At 52.4% G+C, this 13017-nt stretch overlaps 1 protein-coding gene across 2 annotated transcripts in view; it reads right to left on the minus strand.

The window, feature by feature from the left end:
* CSTPP1 (centriolar satellite-associated tubulin polyglutamylase complex regulator 1) overlaps nucleotides 1-13017 on the minus strand; it is a 198307-nt gene that overhangs the window by 673 nt on the left and 184617 nt on the right. The window contains exons 5-9 of one of the 2 annotated variants that reach the window (XM_049617512.1): nucleotides 8187-8272; nucleotides 5991-6186; nucleotides 5212-5321; nucleotides 1831-1894; nucleotides 780-1558 (exon numbers count right to left, since the gene is read on the minus strand). In XM_049617512.1, the coding sequence (XP_049473469.1) occupies nucleotides 1384-1558; nucleotides 1831-1894; nucleotides 5212-5321; nucleotides 5991-6186; nucleotides 8187-8272 (631 nt within the window). In that variant the 3' untranslated portion in view covers nucleotides 780-1383. Of the gene's footprint in view, nucleotides 1-779; nucleotides 1559-1830; nucleotides 1895-5211; nucleotides 5322-5990; nucleotides 6187-8186; nucleotides 8273-13017 lie in introns of those variants that run through there. The other variant, XM_049617522.1, reaches the window with a different exon arrangement.

Consider the following 13017-nt stretch of genomic DNA (forward strand, 5'->3'; position numbering starts at 1 on the left):
ATCCAGATTTCTGTGCCCCACCGCAAGCTGGAACTTGGTTAACTTGCATCGTAAACAAGCTCCCCATGTGATTCGGATGCACACCAGGATTTCTGAGCTGTCAATCAGCCAGAGGCTGGAGAGGAGGATGGGCCTGGAGAGTTCACGTGACTTGGAGCTTCAGTAGGACTGGAACTTCCAGCTCTGGCCTGGCACTCCGGGGCTCTGGGAGCCAGTTCCTGAAACTATTTAGGGGGGCTTGTCTGGGCAGGGATGAGCCCAGGATAATGTGTGTGCCCAGTGAGATGACCCCTGGCTTAGGAGGCAGGCTGCTCTGCTTGGGTCCCTGAGTGGCTTTTACTTTCTAGACAACTGCCCGTTTCAGGAACTTGAAGACCACCTGTCCTTAACCTTCCTCCAGTCTTGGCTGGAAGCTTGTCTTCCTCAGGCCTGTCCACAGCTGCATCCCCACTGTCCCAGTCTCGAGCAGCTGCTTAACAAATGTTTAATGAAACTCTGGCTAGAAGATTCTGCAGTGCTAACCCTTTGGGATCAGCGTCTTTCGAGTTCTGAACCTGGCCTCGAACCCTCTGGGCTTGTTTTCTGAAGGCCCATTCCAGCTGTGAGCATCTTTCCTTTGAGAGGCTGCTGTCCTGTGCCCGAGTTGAGTCCCTCTTGGCTCATCTGAGGCTCGTCTCCAGGCTTGAGTGGTCCCCTGGCCCCTGCCTCCCAGTCCTGCTAGGATAGCTGGGACTCAGCACCCAAAACCCAAACTCGCCCCTTCCCTTCACCCGCTCAGTGTAGTGGCTTTAGACTCACCACTTACTGGATACAAGGGACTTTATTCATTTAACATACTTAACTATTAGACACAGAGGAGACTTGAAGCAGTTTTTGAAAGTGGAATTGTCTTCTTGCCTACCCTTCATCCTATCATGGTAGTGGCTCTTCCTCCAGCAGAAGGCCACCATGTTTATGTCCACCCCATACTTGCATCACTGGTGTGGCCCTTGACCATGCAAGGCCCTGCATGGTTATTCATGGTCTCTCCCCTTCCTGGAGTTGCTGGGAGGAGACCACCTTTATGTGGGGACTGTCAGCAAAAGACTAAAGCCAAGTCACCTCCTGGTGGCTTCAGCTCAGTCTGCTGTCAGCTTGGGGCCTGCCTAAAGCACAGAGGCTGACAGGGCCAAGGAGAGTAGGCCGTTACTTTTCAGGGTCACTGCTTGGCTTGGCTGATACCAGAACCCCTCTGGCTGGTCTTTGGGCTTGGGCTGTTTTATTCAAGCTTTTCACCAGCAGAGGGCAGCATGGCACAGGAGTGGGAGAGGAGGATGGCTGGGAGTCCCAAGGGCTAGGTAGGTGGGAGCTGGATACAGGCGTTGTGGACAGGACCCTTCAGACTCAAGTCTCGGACTCGTCCGTCTCTTCAGTGGAGCCATCGCTCTCTGCATCCATCTTGCGGGCATGATGGAGGGGTCTCCAGGGGGAGCCAACCCGGGGAGGGGTTCGGGAAGGCAGGCAGCTGGCCTCTGGATTGGCAGTGGCCGAGTTGACCAGGCCTGGGATCTGGACAAGCCTGAAGGAGGGAAGAAGCCCAGAAGGCAGCCAGGTGTTTCCTCTCTAGAGACCAGGACCTCCATGCTCACTCTTGAATCTGGATGAAACCATGGGCTGTATTCCCAAAGGACTCAAAGAGAGGCTACCTCTGGCCTCTGCTGGTGCCCAAACCCTTCCCTGAATGATGGGGATGTTGCGGACAAGCACTGTCACCCACAATAGGACACTGCCAGGTCCGACTGAGGTATAGCCTTCCCACAAGGGGGCAGCCTCTTCCCACCTGACACTTACAGTCGTTCCAGCTCCTCATCCATGGCTGGGTCGTGCATTAGGTCTCCTTTGTCAGGCAAAGCTCCTAGGACAAAATTGGGGGGCACAAAACTTACTCTGAGTGTCTTTCAGGCAGGCTCCAGTCAGCTCCATTCCCAGCAGGTGCCTCCATGCCCCTCACCTTCATGTCTACCTACTCTGCTGACCCGGGGAGGGCTGATCTAAAAGATTTAAGAAAGAGCTCTTTCTAAAAAAAATTTAAAGTAGGTTCCACACCCAGCATGGAGCCCAACTCAGGGCTTGAGCTCACGACTCTTGAGATCAAGACCTGAGCTGAGATCAAGAGTTGGACACAACCGACTGAGCCCCTTGGTGCACCCTAAGGTGTCCCTTAAAAAAAAATTCTTTTTAGGGGCGCCTGGGTGGCTCTGTCGGTTGGGCGGCCGACTTCAGCTCAGGTCATGATCTCGCGGTCCGTGAGTTCGAGCACCGCGTCGGGCTCTGTGCTGACAGCTCAGAGCCTGGAGCCTGTTTCAGATTCTGCGTCTCCCTCTCTCTGACCCTCCCCCGTTCATGCTCTGTCTCAAAAATAGATAAACGTTAAAAAAAAAAAAAGAGTCTAAAAAAATTTTCAAAAAAAAAATTCTTTTTATTTTTAAGTATAGTTGACACCCAATGTTACATTAGTTTCAGGTGTACAACATAGTGGGTCACCGTCTCTACACGTTATGCTGTGCTCACCACGAGTGTAGCTACCATCTGTCACCATACAGCACTATTCTAGTGTCATTGACTGTGTTCCCTGTGCTGTCTTTCAATCCCGTGACTTGTTCAAGGGGAAGAGCTCTTAAGAAAAGTTTAAAACGAGAACTGCTGTGGGGGCAGGAAGTTGGGGCTACTAATAAATTCAGTGAACCTGTGCCTACCCTCTCCAACTCGGGACAAGAATCACAGCTATGAGATGTCCCCAAATCTCAAGGTCACTGCACCAACAGGGCAATCTCCTTCCAAGATTAGGTGGTGGGCTGTGAGCCGTGTAGGGGGCTCAGTTCCTTCCTTGAGTCCCCAGATACTGGGCTGAAAAGGAGCCAGAGACACAGAGTATGGGCCAGCTAATCCCCCCAAATCAGAAATTACCTAGTTTTGTGCCCCCAAATCAGAGTGACCTCACTTTGGAGACAGAATGGTTAATATTGGTGCCTTAGCTCCTCAAGATGGTCTCGGGGGTGAGAAGAGAAGGCTGGGTCAGAATCAGACCAAAGTCTTGCATGGCGGGGAGCTGCCAGGTGGGGGTGGGGGGTGGGGGGTGGGATCTGCCTCATCTCTGCTCAGCCGCAATCTCTCTGAGCTGGTTCCCTCAGCTACAAACCAAAGGAAGTAATGCTTTGATACTGGGGATGGTGAGAGGAGACAGTCTTGGCTATTCCTTGGAGCTGTTAACAGTGGAGGGAAGGGGGAGCTGAAGTCTGCAGATGGAAAGATTCTCGCCAGCAAACTGTTGAGGGGAAAAGCCCACTGGTGGTCAGGACATAGATCTGGCAGTTAACAATGCTGGTGTCCAGAAAGCCACAATCTTAAACTTACCATCTGGCTCCAGTCCAATTCCCTACTTTTCCAGAGCTTTTCAGATGATGCCTCCTGGCCCCTTTTGCTCTTCCTTAGTGGTTTTCAAAGTGTGTCCCTCAGAGCCCTCTCATTTTGTGTGCATGAATGTGTGTGTGGTGGGGGGGGGGCGGGTGCCTTGAGGACTAAGGGAACAGGACAACCCTTCTCCACAACTGGCTCCACCCTGGGGATCTCCAGATCTCTAGTTCCTACACCGGAGATGCAGGTGAGGGCAATGCTTCTCTCCATCTCCCACTCAACCCAGCCCGGCATTAGTGTTGGTAAAAGTGGTTGACTGAGTGATTGCCCCCCCCTTTTTTTTTTTTTAATTTTTTTTAATGTTTTATTTATTTTTGAGACAGAGAGAGACAGAGCATGAACAGGGGAGGGCCAGCGAGAGGGAGACACAGAATCTGAAACAGGCTCCAGGCTCCGAGCTGTCAGCACAGAGCCCGATGCGGGGCTTGAACTCACTGACCGTGAGATCATGACCTGAGCTGAAGTTGGCCGCTTAACCGACTGAGCCACCCAGGCGCCCCTTAGTGATTGCCCTTTTTAAAGGCCCTAGAAAAAGCGAGCACGTGGGGTTAGTCCAGGCTGTGATCTTACCTAGTTAGCTTTTTCTTTCTCTTCCTATGATTGGTGGATTGGTGGACTGGGAGGCAGGGCAGTCAGTTACCTAGGTGTATGAAAGAAACCCTAAGCCAACCCCACCCGCTGTCCCCTTACTCTTGACTTCTGACTCCTATTTGCCTTTCTCCTCTGGTCCAGCCGGTGGTCTTGGCGACAGCGTCACTCAGCTGAGGGGTCCGTAGGCTCATGCACACCCCAAGCATCAACTCAGAATAACGAGGCTGCTAGGGAGCATCACGCCTCAGTGAGCCCTCCATCAGTCCTGCTGTGTGCATCCTGTGTGCATCCCCAGCAGGCTTCATACCACATAAGATCTAAAGCAACTAGTTTGTACTAGGCCTACAATGGCTGGCATTTAAAGAATGTTAAATTCCCTTCCCTTGACCTCATTCCCTCAAGTGGCCGGAGGAAGGGGAAGGTTATGTGTTCTTTGAGACTCAGGAACCTGGGGCCTCAAACACACCTGGATACCTCTTGAAGAGTGAGACAAATAACAATCCCTCCAGCTCTGGTGGATGGTGGCCGGGTGGCTCTTCCCTTGGGAGAGCAGCAGGTGTGAGAGGGAGAAGAGTGGGGTGGGTGGAGAAGGCCAGCCAGTGAGAATAGATGACAGACAGGAAAAACTAGGCCAGTACAGTCCTCTCTCCCCCCCCTTTTTTGCTCCCTTTCAGATTAATCAGGTTTTTTGTTTTTGTTTTTTCTTTTTCTTTTTTCTTTCCAGCTGGGAAAAAAGGCCTCCCCAGACACACCTTTGCCCTGCTTACAAATGGGATTCAGGTCTCTTTGATATATAATCTCCAAAGCCACCGAGTAAATAGCCCTGTGTCTGCCCAACCTGCAGGCCACTCCCCAAAGCAGAGCTGGGGATTCTCTGGGGAGGGGCCGGCCACACCTCTGCCACGGAGAGGCTGCTTCATGTCGGGGCAGGGCTTTGGGCGGGGAAGGCTGTCCCCTACCATGGGAGTGTGAGAGGCCTAAGAGGGCACAGTCTTTCTTGTGCATGTTCTGGCTCCCTAGGTCTCAGAGTCTGGCCCTGAGAAGTCACGGTGCAGGTGGTGATGTCCCCCCTCCTTCATGGGACCATGTCTGCCAATAGCGGCTGGCTCCTACGTGGCTTAGTATTGGGGGAGCAGGAAAGGCTAGCCATAGCTGGCTCTGGCTTACCCAGGGCTTGGTTGATTCCATGATGCTTTGAAAGAGCCACAAGGAATCCATAGAAGGTCAGTCTCTGAACGTTGCTTAGTACCTCTTTGACAAGTGCTGGGGGTGGACAGCTAGAAGGGAGAATACAGATACGAGATTCAAAGACTAGCAAGTCTGACATCTTTTCATCCATACTTTAAGGCTTAGGAGGATGCCCAAAGCTGGGACTGAGGGACCCTGTGTTCCCTGGGGGTCCTAAAACCCTGGAGGAACATGGCAGATCTCTAGAAGCAAGGCCTTGACTGTGGACAGAAAGGGCTGGCATGTTGCCTAACTGGTGCTTTCACTAGGGGAGTGGGAGGGAGGGAACAGGGAAGAGGCAATGGATGGCAACCACATCTTGGAGGAGACCACAAACTGGCTGCTCTGTCTCTAAGGAGACTTTGTGCTACACGGGACAGCTTAACCCTCCCTCTCTGCAGAGTGAATTCTTTGTACAGTGAATGTTTTCCCCTTCTCTCTACAAAGCTAAGGCCAATCTATCTCCTGGCAAGGAGAAGGGGCCCAAGCTGGTCATCTACAGCTTGGAAGTGGAAGTGATCTTCCCTAAGTGAGCCACCTGGGATGTTGTTTGGTCAACAGCCTGGTCTGGGGCAGATGGCACTGTCCTCATTTATATATGACCATCAAGGGCTCTAGAAGCCCCGGATCCATCAGAACATCTGCTAGAGACCTGTTCCAGAGCCAGCAGCCCACAGTCCCTGGGGCTGAGGTGGGGGGTCTACGTACCCATTTCTTACCTGTATTTGTGCCGGTCACACAAGTTCTCCAGGCACTGGTAGAACAGTGATGCCTCCACTCCCTCCAACATACTAGCCTCGCCCAAGGTAGGTCGCTGGCGGTGTTGCCCACTGGATGATGTTGGCACAATCACTGTGTTGGGGTTCTTGCCTGCCAGCAGGTCCTGATAGATGGCAGCTACACTCTCCAGGAATTCTGAGTACCATGATTGGGGGGGGAGGGGGTGGGCAGGTCAGGCAAGGAGGACACACTTCATCCCTTCACTCAATCCTTCCTTTCCTGTTAACTCAGCTCCTCCCCAGCCTTGGCGCTCAGTGCTTGGTGGCTGGGAGCAGGAGCCCTCAACCTCATGTGACCACCGCACTCATGAGCAATGATATGAACGTGTGTTTCAGCTCAGTGTCCCTCCTCCGGGGACTTGTTCCTAGACCAAGTAGAGGCCCTATTACATACTTTCAGAGCACCCTGTGCTTCTTTGTAGCGCTTTTCCAACCATGAATTTTCTGAATAATTATTTGTTTGCTCTGCCTTCCAGCTGGAGTGGAAGATCCGTGTATAAAGGTAGGGATTGTGCCTTGTTAGCCTTCCTGCCCCAGCACCTAACACAGTGCTGGGCACATATTAAATTCTATACATACTTTTTTTTTTAATGTTTCTTTATTTTTTAGAGAGAGAAAGAGAGAGAGAGCGTGAGCACAAGAGCAGGGGGAGGGGCAGAGAGAGAGGGAGACATAGAATCTGAAGCAGGCTCCAGGCCTGAGCTGTCAGCACAGAGCCCGATGTGGGGCTTGAACTCACAAGCGTGAGATCATGACCTGAGCCGTAGTCGGAAGCTCTACTGACTGAGCCACCCAGGCGCCCTACACGTACTCTTTAAAGAGCTAACGTGTGCACACTTCCACTGGTGAGCCCCATCTCCCTTGCGAGGCCACTTGCTTCTCTGACTCCGGAAAGCATGGTGGAATACCAGGGTGGAAAAGAACGCCACAAGCTGCTCATTTGTTACACATTTGGAAGTGTTTGCAAATGTTAGAAGTCGAGCCAGTGTTAGTAACCAGTGACTTGTGGCCCATTTCACTGCTGACTGGCACACACTGCTGCTGGCCGGTCCTGGGGCATTGCGAGAAGGCCCGGAAGGATCTCCCAGACACAGCTCCTCCTTCTCCAGGGCCCAGGAGCTTCAGGGAAATGGGAAATAGATGCCTGCAGCTGTTAAGAGCAGGTGGCAAGACCCCAGGCTCCAGCCCCTGCCGGTTCAGGCCCTTGGGCTGCCATCAAGAAAACAGAATGTGGCGCCTGAGAGAGGCCAGGGCTGGCTGGGGCCACCGGTTGGCAGGGAGGCCATGTCCAGGCTCCAAGGACAGCCTTCTGTTTACTGGAAGAGCCCGTTTGAAACAAGTTTGTTTACGGACACAGTCAGCAATTTCTGAACCCGACACTCCATTAGATGTCGTTGTGTGCTCTGTGGGAGCTGGTGTCCGTTTGTATTTATTCATCTATTTCTATTACACCTGATTCCAGAAAGGATTTAAGGGCACAGCTGGTGTGTATGGGGAGCAGAACGGGCATGTGAGTGAGACAGGACTGGTGTCTGCTTATTAAAGTTGTGTGGGTGGGAGGATGTGTGCCCACACACGGGAGTCGGGGCCAAGGGAGATCACTGCCCCCTGGCGGCAGTGATACAGCACAGCACCTAAGAGGACCGGCTCTGGAATGGGCCCTCCGTTCGGGTCTGGGCTCCACCACTCACTAGCTCTGAGACTTTGGCTCCTCACCTCTAAGCTTATCTCTGACAGGACCCATCTCTTAGGGCTGTCATAAGGATTAAAGTCAGTGCTCTGCCTGGCACATGGTAAGTTCTCGATAAATGGTGAATCTGTTGCGTGCTGTTACAGTAGCGTGCATTGTTCTAGTCATTGCCATTATCACCCAGGTGGATTTGCCGCACTGCTGACTGCAAACACGGCGGTCTTCCGTGACTTGAGGAGGCGGAGAGAGTAGGCTCCGCAGACTGAATCTTGTGACCACCTGTGGGAACTAGACATCCTGCCCGGGCCCCGTGGCGAAGCATGTCTCCACCGAAGGGAGTGGGGGAGGGAAATGTGTGTGCCAGGCACCAGATGGAAAGGGTACCAGGGCAGGACAGGCAGATGTGGCCCTGGAAGGAGCCACATGGGGCCCTGGAAAGCTCTCACCTGAGTAGTAAAACTGGATCTGGAAGGCAAAAAGGAAATCTGAAAAAGACATCAAGCAGTCCATGGCGTCATCCATGAGCACAATCCTGAGGGGGGAAAGAGAGAGAAGATGTGAGAGAATGTGTCTGGGGGTGGGGATGGGGAGCACGTCGGTGAGCTCCTTCTGGGGCTACAGTCTTTCTTGGGGCAGCAAGACACTCGGGAAAGGTCCCCAAAGCCAGCTCCTCCCAGTCACCTCACTTCTCCATCACTTGGGCTCTGCCACCAAGCTGAACTGAGCACACGACCAAGGACAGGCTCCCGGGTCAGTCTCCGTGGCACCAGCTAGCGGATGGAGCATGGGAGGAAGGAGGTGGGGGGCAGCAAGGAGAGGTGCAACTGTAATACAGCCAAGATTTCTTTTCATATACTTAAGCAGTAAATCCTTTCATCCAGCAGTGAGGACCATTTAGTTCAGAATAAATACAACTGGGCAGAAAAGGCAAAAAGAACAGCCAGGAAGCTTAAAGGGGTCTTGGCAAGTGGCACTGAGATTTAATAAGCTTCCAAGGGTCTAAGCGACTACAGGCACCTCCGTCCTGGGACACAGAAGGCAGACAAGGGAAGAGGGTAGAGAGCTACCGGGGCCTCTGCACTTGAGAGGGTCAAAGAACACACCCCGTCTTGTGACGCTGTGGCGGCCATGCCTCTCCTTGCTCTCTGCTCCCACAAGCGGACCACCCCCTGGGTTCTCATCTCCAGGCCCTCCCACCTCATAGGAAGAAAACCATCTGACTGATCAGACCATGGCCATGTTTATACCGTGCTCAGGGTCTCATCCAGGAGGGCGCAGGAAGGGAAGGAAATTAGCACTTGCTGGGCTCTATCCATGTGCCAGGCAGGGTGCCAAAGCTATCTGCTGATGGGGAGAGGGGCCCCCAACCTGTTTCTGACTGGCCCGACTGGCCCGACTGGCCTTATCTTTCCTTTTTTACAAAATTGTTTTATTCTGCTCTCTTGTGTATTTTTGTTAATCTTTACCTCCTTGTGTCAGAGGATCCCCAAACTGGCACCTGGATCAGCTCCGGAGACAGCCAGCCAGCACTGCTCACCTCGGGGGGTGGGGGGTGGGGGCTTTAGAGGGAATATAACGTAAGGTGCCCCTGCAACTATGCAAGGCAGCTGGCCCTGGTTTCAGATCTCCGAGGAGAGAGAAAATGCTCCTATATCTAGTCTGTCTGTCTGAATTAATTATTAAGGTAGGCTCCACGCCCAGCATGGGGCTTGAACACACAACCTTGAGACCAAGACCTGAGCTGAGATCGAGAGTCGGATGCTTAACTTACTGAGCCATCCAGGTGCCCCTCTTAGTCTTTAGTTCTAATGACAACAATAGAAGCAGCATGTACTGAGTACCTACTTCATAGCAGGCAACTGTGCAAGGTATTTAACTATATTAAATTTTCTCTCACAACATTTTTATGAGGTAGGCCTTGCAATTATGTACATTTTACAGGTGAAGGGACTAAGCAGAGAGGTCACCTTGCTGAGACCACATAGCTGATGAGTTTGCTCGACTCCATAGGCCATGGGATTTTCCATTAGGTCACACTGCCTCTTTTAAAATAAAGATACAGAATATAAACACTAACATTTTATTCCTTAATTTCTGTGGTTCACTTATCTTCTTTCTTTTCTCCTATATTTTAAGGGCTTACTATTCCTCATGCGTCTCTTGGGGAAGAAAAAGGCTGCCCCAACTACCAGAGTTGAGCATTCAAATTCTAGCTGGAAAAAATTCAAGGCCAGAGGGCGGGAAGGAGCAATGCTGCTGATGGTCACAGGAGGGCGCCCTGGTCCCTTGATCAGCAGCTCTTTGGACCAAATGCTGAGCCACAGACCAGGTAGTTGCCCCCATTTCTTCTAACCCATGAGAACCCAGGCAGGCAAAAAGGAAGCGAGAGGGCACAGAGCCCAGATTCTGATATCCGGATTGGGAGGGAGAGGCGCTAAAGGGCAGAGAGAAGTGGGGTAGGTCAGACCGGGGTTAGCAAAGACACCCAAACTTCAGAGGAAGAGCAAGCTCTCCCAGAGGACTCAGGCGGGTAGAGCCACCCCAAAGTTTTTCCGTCCAGGCTCAGCAGAGAAGAAAAAGGTCCCCGAGGAAGGACGCCAGTGACCTTTCCTTCCTGCCCTACTCCCAGGACAGCTAAGAACCCGAATGGCCTGAAGTTAATTACTAGGGAAGAGCACTGGGCTGAGAACGTCCCCAAGCAGGAAACCACAAAGGGGAGTCAAAGCCTTTGAAGATGTTACTTGGCTTCTCTTCCTTATCATCAACCTGGACCCAGTGCTCCTGTTTATAGCAATTACCTCCACGCACTATATCTTTCTTTATCTATTTCTTCATTTATACTGAGATATAATTCAAGTACCATAAAATCCCTTTAAAAGTGTACGGTGTGTTTTAGTATATTCACAAAGTTGTGCAACCACCACCACTGTCTAATTCCAGAAGTTGTAATTCTTGCTAATCAGCATGCTCCCGAGACAGGCCCTGCCACACCAGGGCTTTGAAGCCAATTGCCATAAGCATCGTCGTCTCTCAGCCACAGAGAGGACAAGAAGCTGCAAACAGGCCCACCCTTCCAGCTTCGGAACTGGCCTGCAGCCTTCTGTCCGCGGCCATTCTGAACTATGAACATTAGCAGCTTCTTCTAAGACAGGCAGCTGGGGAGGAGGGAGAGCACAGCCGTCAGAGGGCAGGGGACCCACCATGTGAGTGTGTCAGCCTCAGCCCTGTGTGCGCGCTGGTCTCCACCCTGGCTCTTCGGTGGGCTGAAACGGACACCGGTCACGAGGGACCAGCAGGGTGGCTGGGGGAGGCAGACAGTGGCAGGGGCTCTCTTTTTGAGGGACATGTGGCTGGATCCCAGCAGCATGCGTGCAGAGGACAGAGGGGTTTTCTTGACTGCAGGCAGTGCGACTGACTGCCAAAAAAGCCAACTGGATCTCAGCTTTCATGAACGGCAAAACCACCCCCTACTCTGCTCAGCCAGAGACCTGGGAGTCCTCCGGACTTCCTGGAAACTGCCTCCCTTGCCCGACCCACAGCAATCACTCTCCAGGTCCAGCAATCCCACCCTAACATGTCTCTTGAATCTGCTGACTGCTCGCCACCTCCACAGCCACCGCCCGTGCCCGCCTCCGTGTCTTTCTCGTGGGCCACTGGATGACCTTCTGCCTGGCTTTCTGCAACTACCCTTGCCTCCTTCTACTTAAGTATCCACACTGTGGTCACAAAAATGTTTTTTTTTTATGTGAACTTGACCACTTTACAATTCTGTTTAAAGCCCTTCATGGGCTTCCCATTGACCTTAGAACAAGATCTGCCACTCTTATCCTGGCTTTTGAGTCCACGTGATCTGCTCCGTCTCCCCTCACCCCCCCACCCCTCTAGACGCACCGGAGGCCACAGGCAGCCTCCCTCGCTGTATTCCACACTGACCCTAACATTCTCCCCAGTGCTCCCTCCTTCCCCATGCCCTTCAGACCAGCCAGTCCTTCTACCTGTAATGCTCTGGGCCTTTCATGCCACCCTCCCTACCTATCTGATGCCCACTCATTCTTCACATCACGCCTCTTTGGGAAGCCTTCCCCACTCCAGGCTAGGTAGAGGTTGGCCTCCCTGCTACCAGCTTCCACGGTTCTCTGTGACCTCCTCACACTATTCATGTTTGTCTTTGCCCGCAGACTAGAAGATCTCCAGGTGATAACTCAGTTTCTCAGCTTGTTGCTTGATTCCAGGGTCTGGCGTGTGCAGGGCCCATAGTAGGCACTCAGTAAATATGTGGCTAAACGGAGAAGAGGGGCCTCAGTACTCTTTTCTTTTCTCCTCTCCAGGAGACACCTGGATACTACATTCAGTTCTGGACAGTCCATTTAAGGGGAATAAACTAGAGTCACGGAAGAGGGGGTCAGAGTGCTAGTGAGTCTATAAACCATGATATCAGACAAATGACTGCATTTTGATCCTTCACTTAGAAGAGAACTAGGGAAGAAGCACAGGCTGAGACCTGACTCTTGAAGGCCTGCCCCTGAGGAAGATGTCACAGGGATCGAAAGCTTGGTTCTGGAAGGCCTCCAAACTGCCCGGCTCTGGGATTATGGCTGCTTTGTGAAGGAGCGAGCTGCCTGTTGCTAGAGATATTCAAGCAGAAGCCTGAAGGTTTGTACTACTCAAAAGCATGAGAGCGCTTCCTCCAGCTCTGACAGACTGTGTCATCCCAAGGGTGGCCAGAACTAACAGCTTTGCCGTTAGTGCTGGTTCTGAAGTTTGCTGTTTGGAGGACTGTGGCTGCAGAAAAGTCTGAAAGACTTAGAAAAATGCTCTCAGAAGCATCCTATGTTGCAGTGTCCATCTCCAAACTACTGCTCTGACCCATGAAAATTCTGGGCATCTGGCACTGGAATCTCGGAAGAACTGTGACAAGGCAGGCAGGAGGCTACAGGTCCGTCTTTGCTTTTGGTGACAGGGACGACCCCGGGCTGTGGGCCCTCGGTCCTGTGGGCAGCTCCTTCATCCTGGACTCAAACTTGTCAACACTCCCAGAGGGCTCACAAAGGAATCTCTTGGAAACGAGGTCATCCACATGTGCTGTTCTCCAGTTGATGGCAGTTGGCTCAACACCCCTTCCTGCCAGAGGCCTCCTGCTAACGTGCCAGCTGCTTCTGACACCTGGAGGAGCCGGGCGGCCACTGCTTTGAGGTGGAGCCAACAAGGCGCTGTTGCCAACAAGAGTCTGTACAAATCTGTTGGATCATGGAAGGATCCTTGCAGGCCGTGCCTTAG

Source organism: Panthera uncia, chromosome D1, assembly GCF_023721935.1.
Source record: "Panthera uncia isolate 11264 chromosome D1, Puncia_PCG_1.0, whole genome shotgun sequence".
Classification (NCBI taxonomy): Eukaryota; Metazoa; Chordata; class Mammalia; order Carnivora; family Felidae; genus Panthera; species Panthera uncia.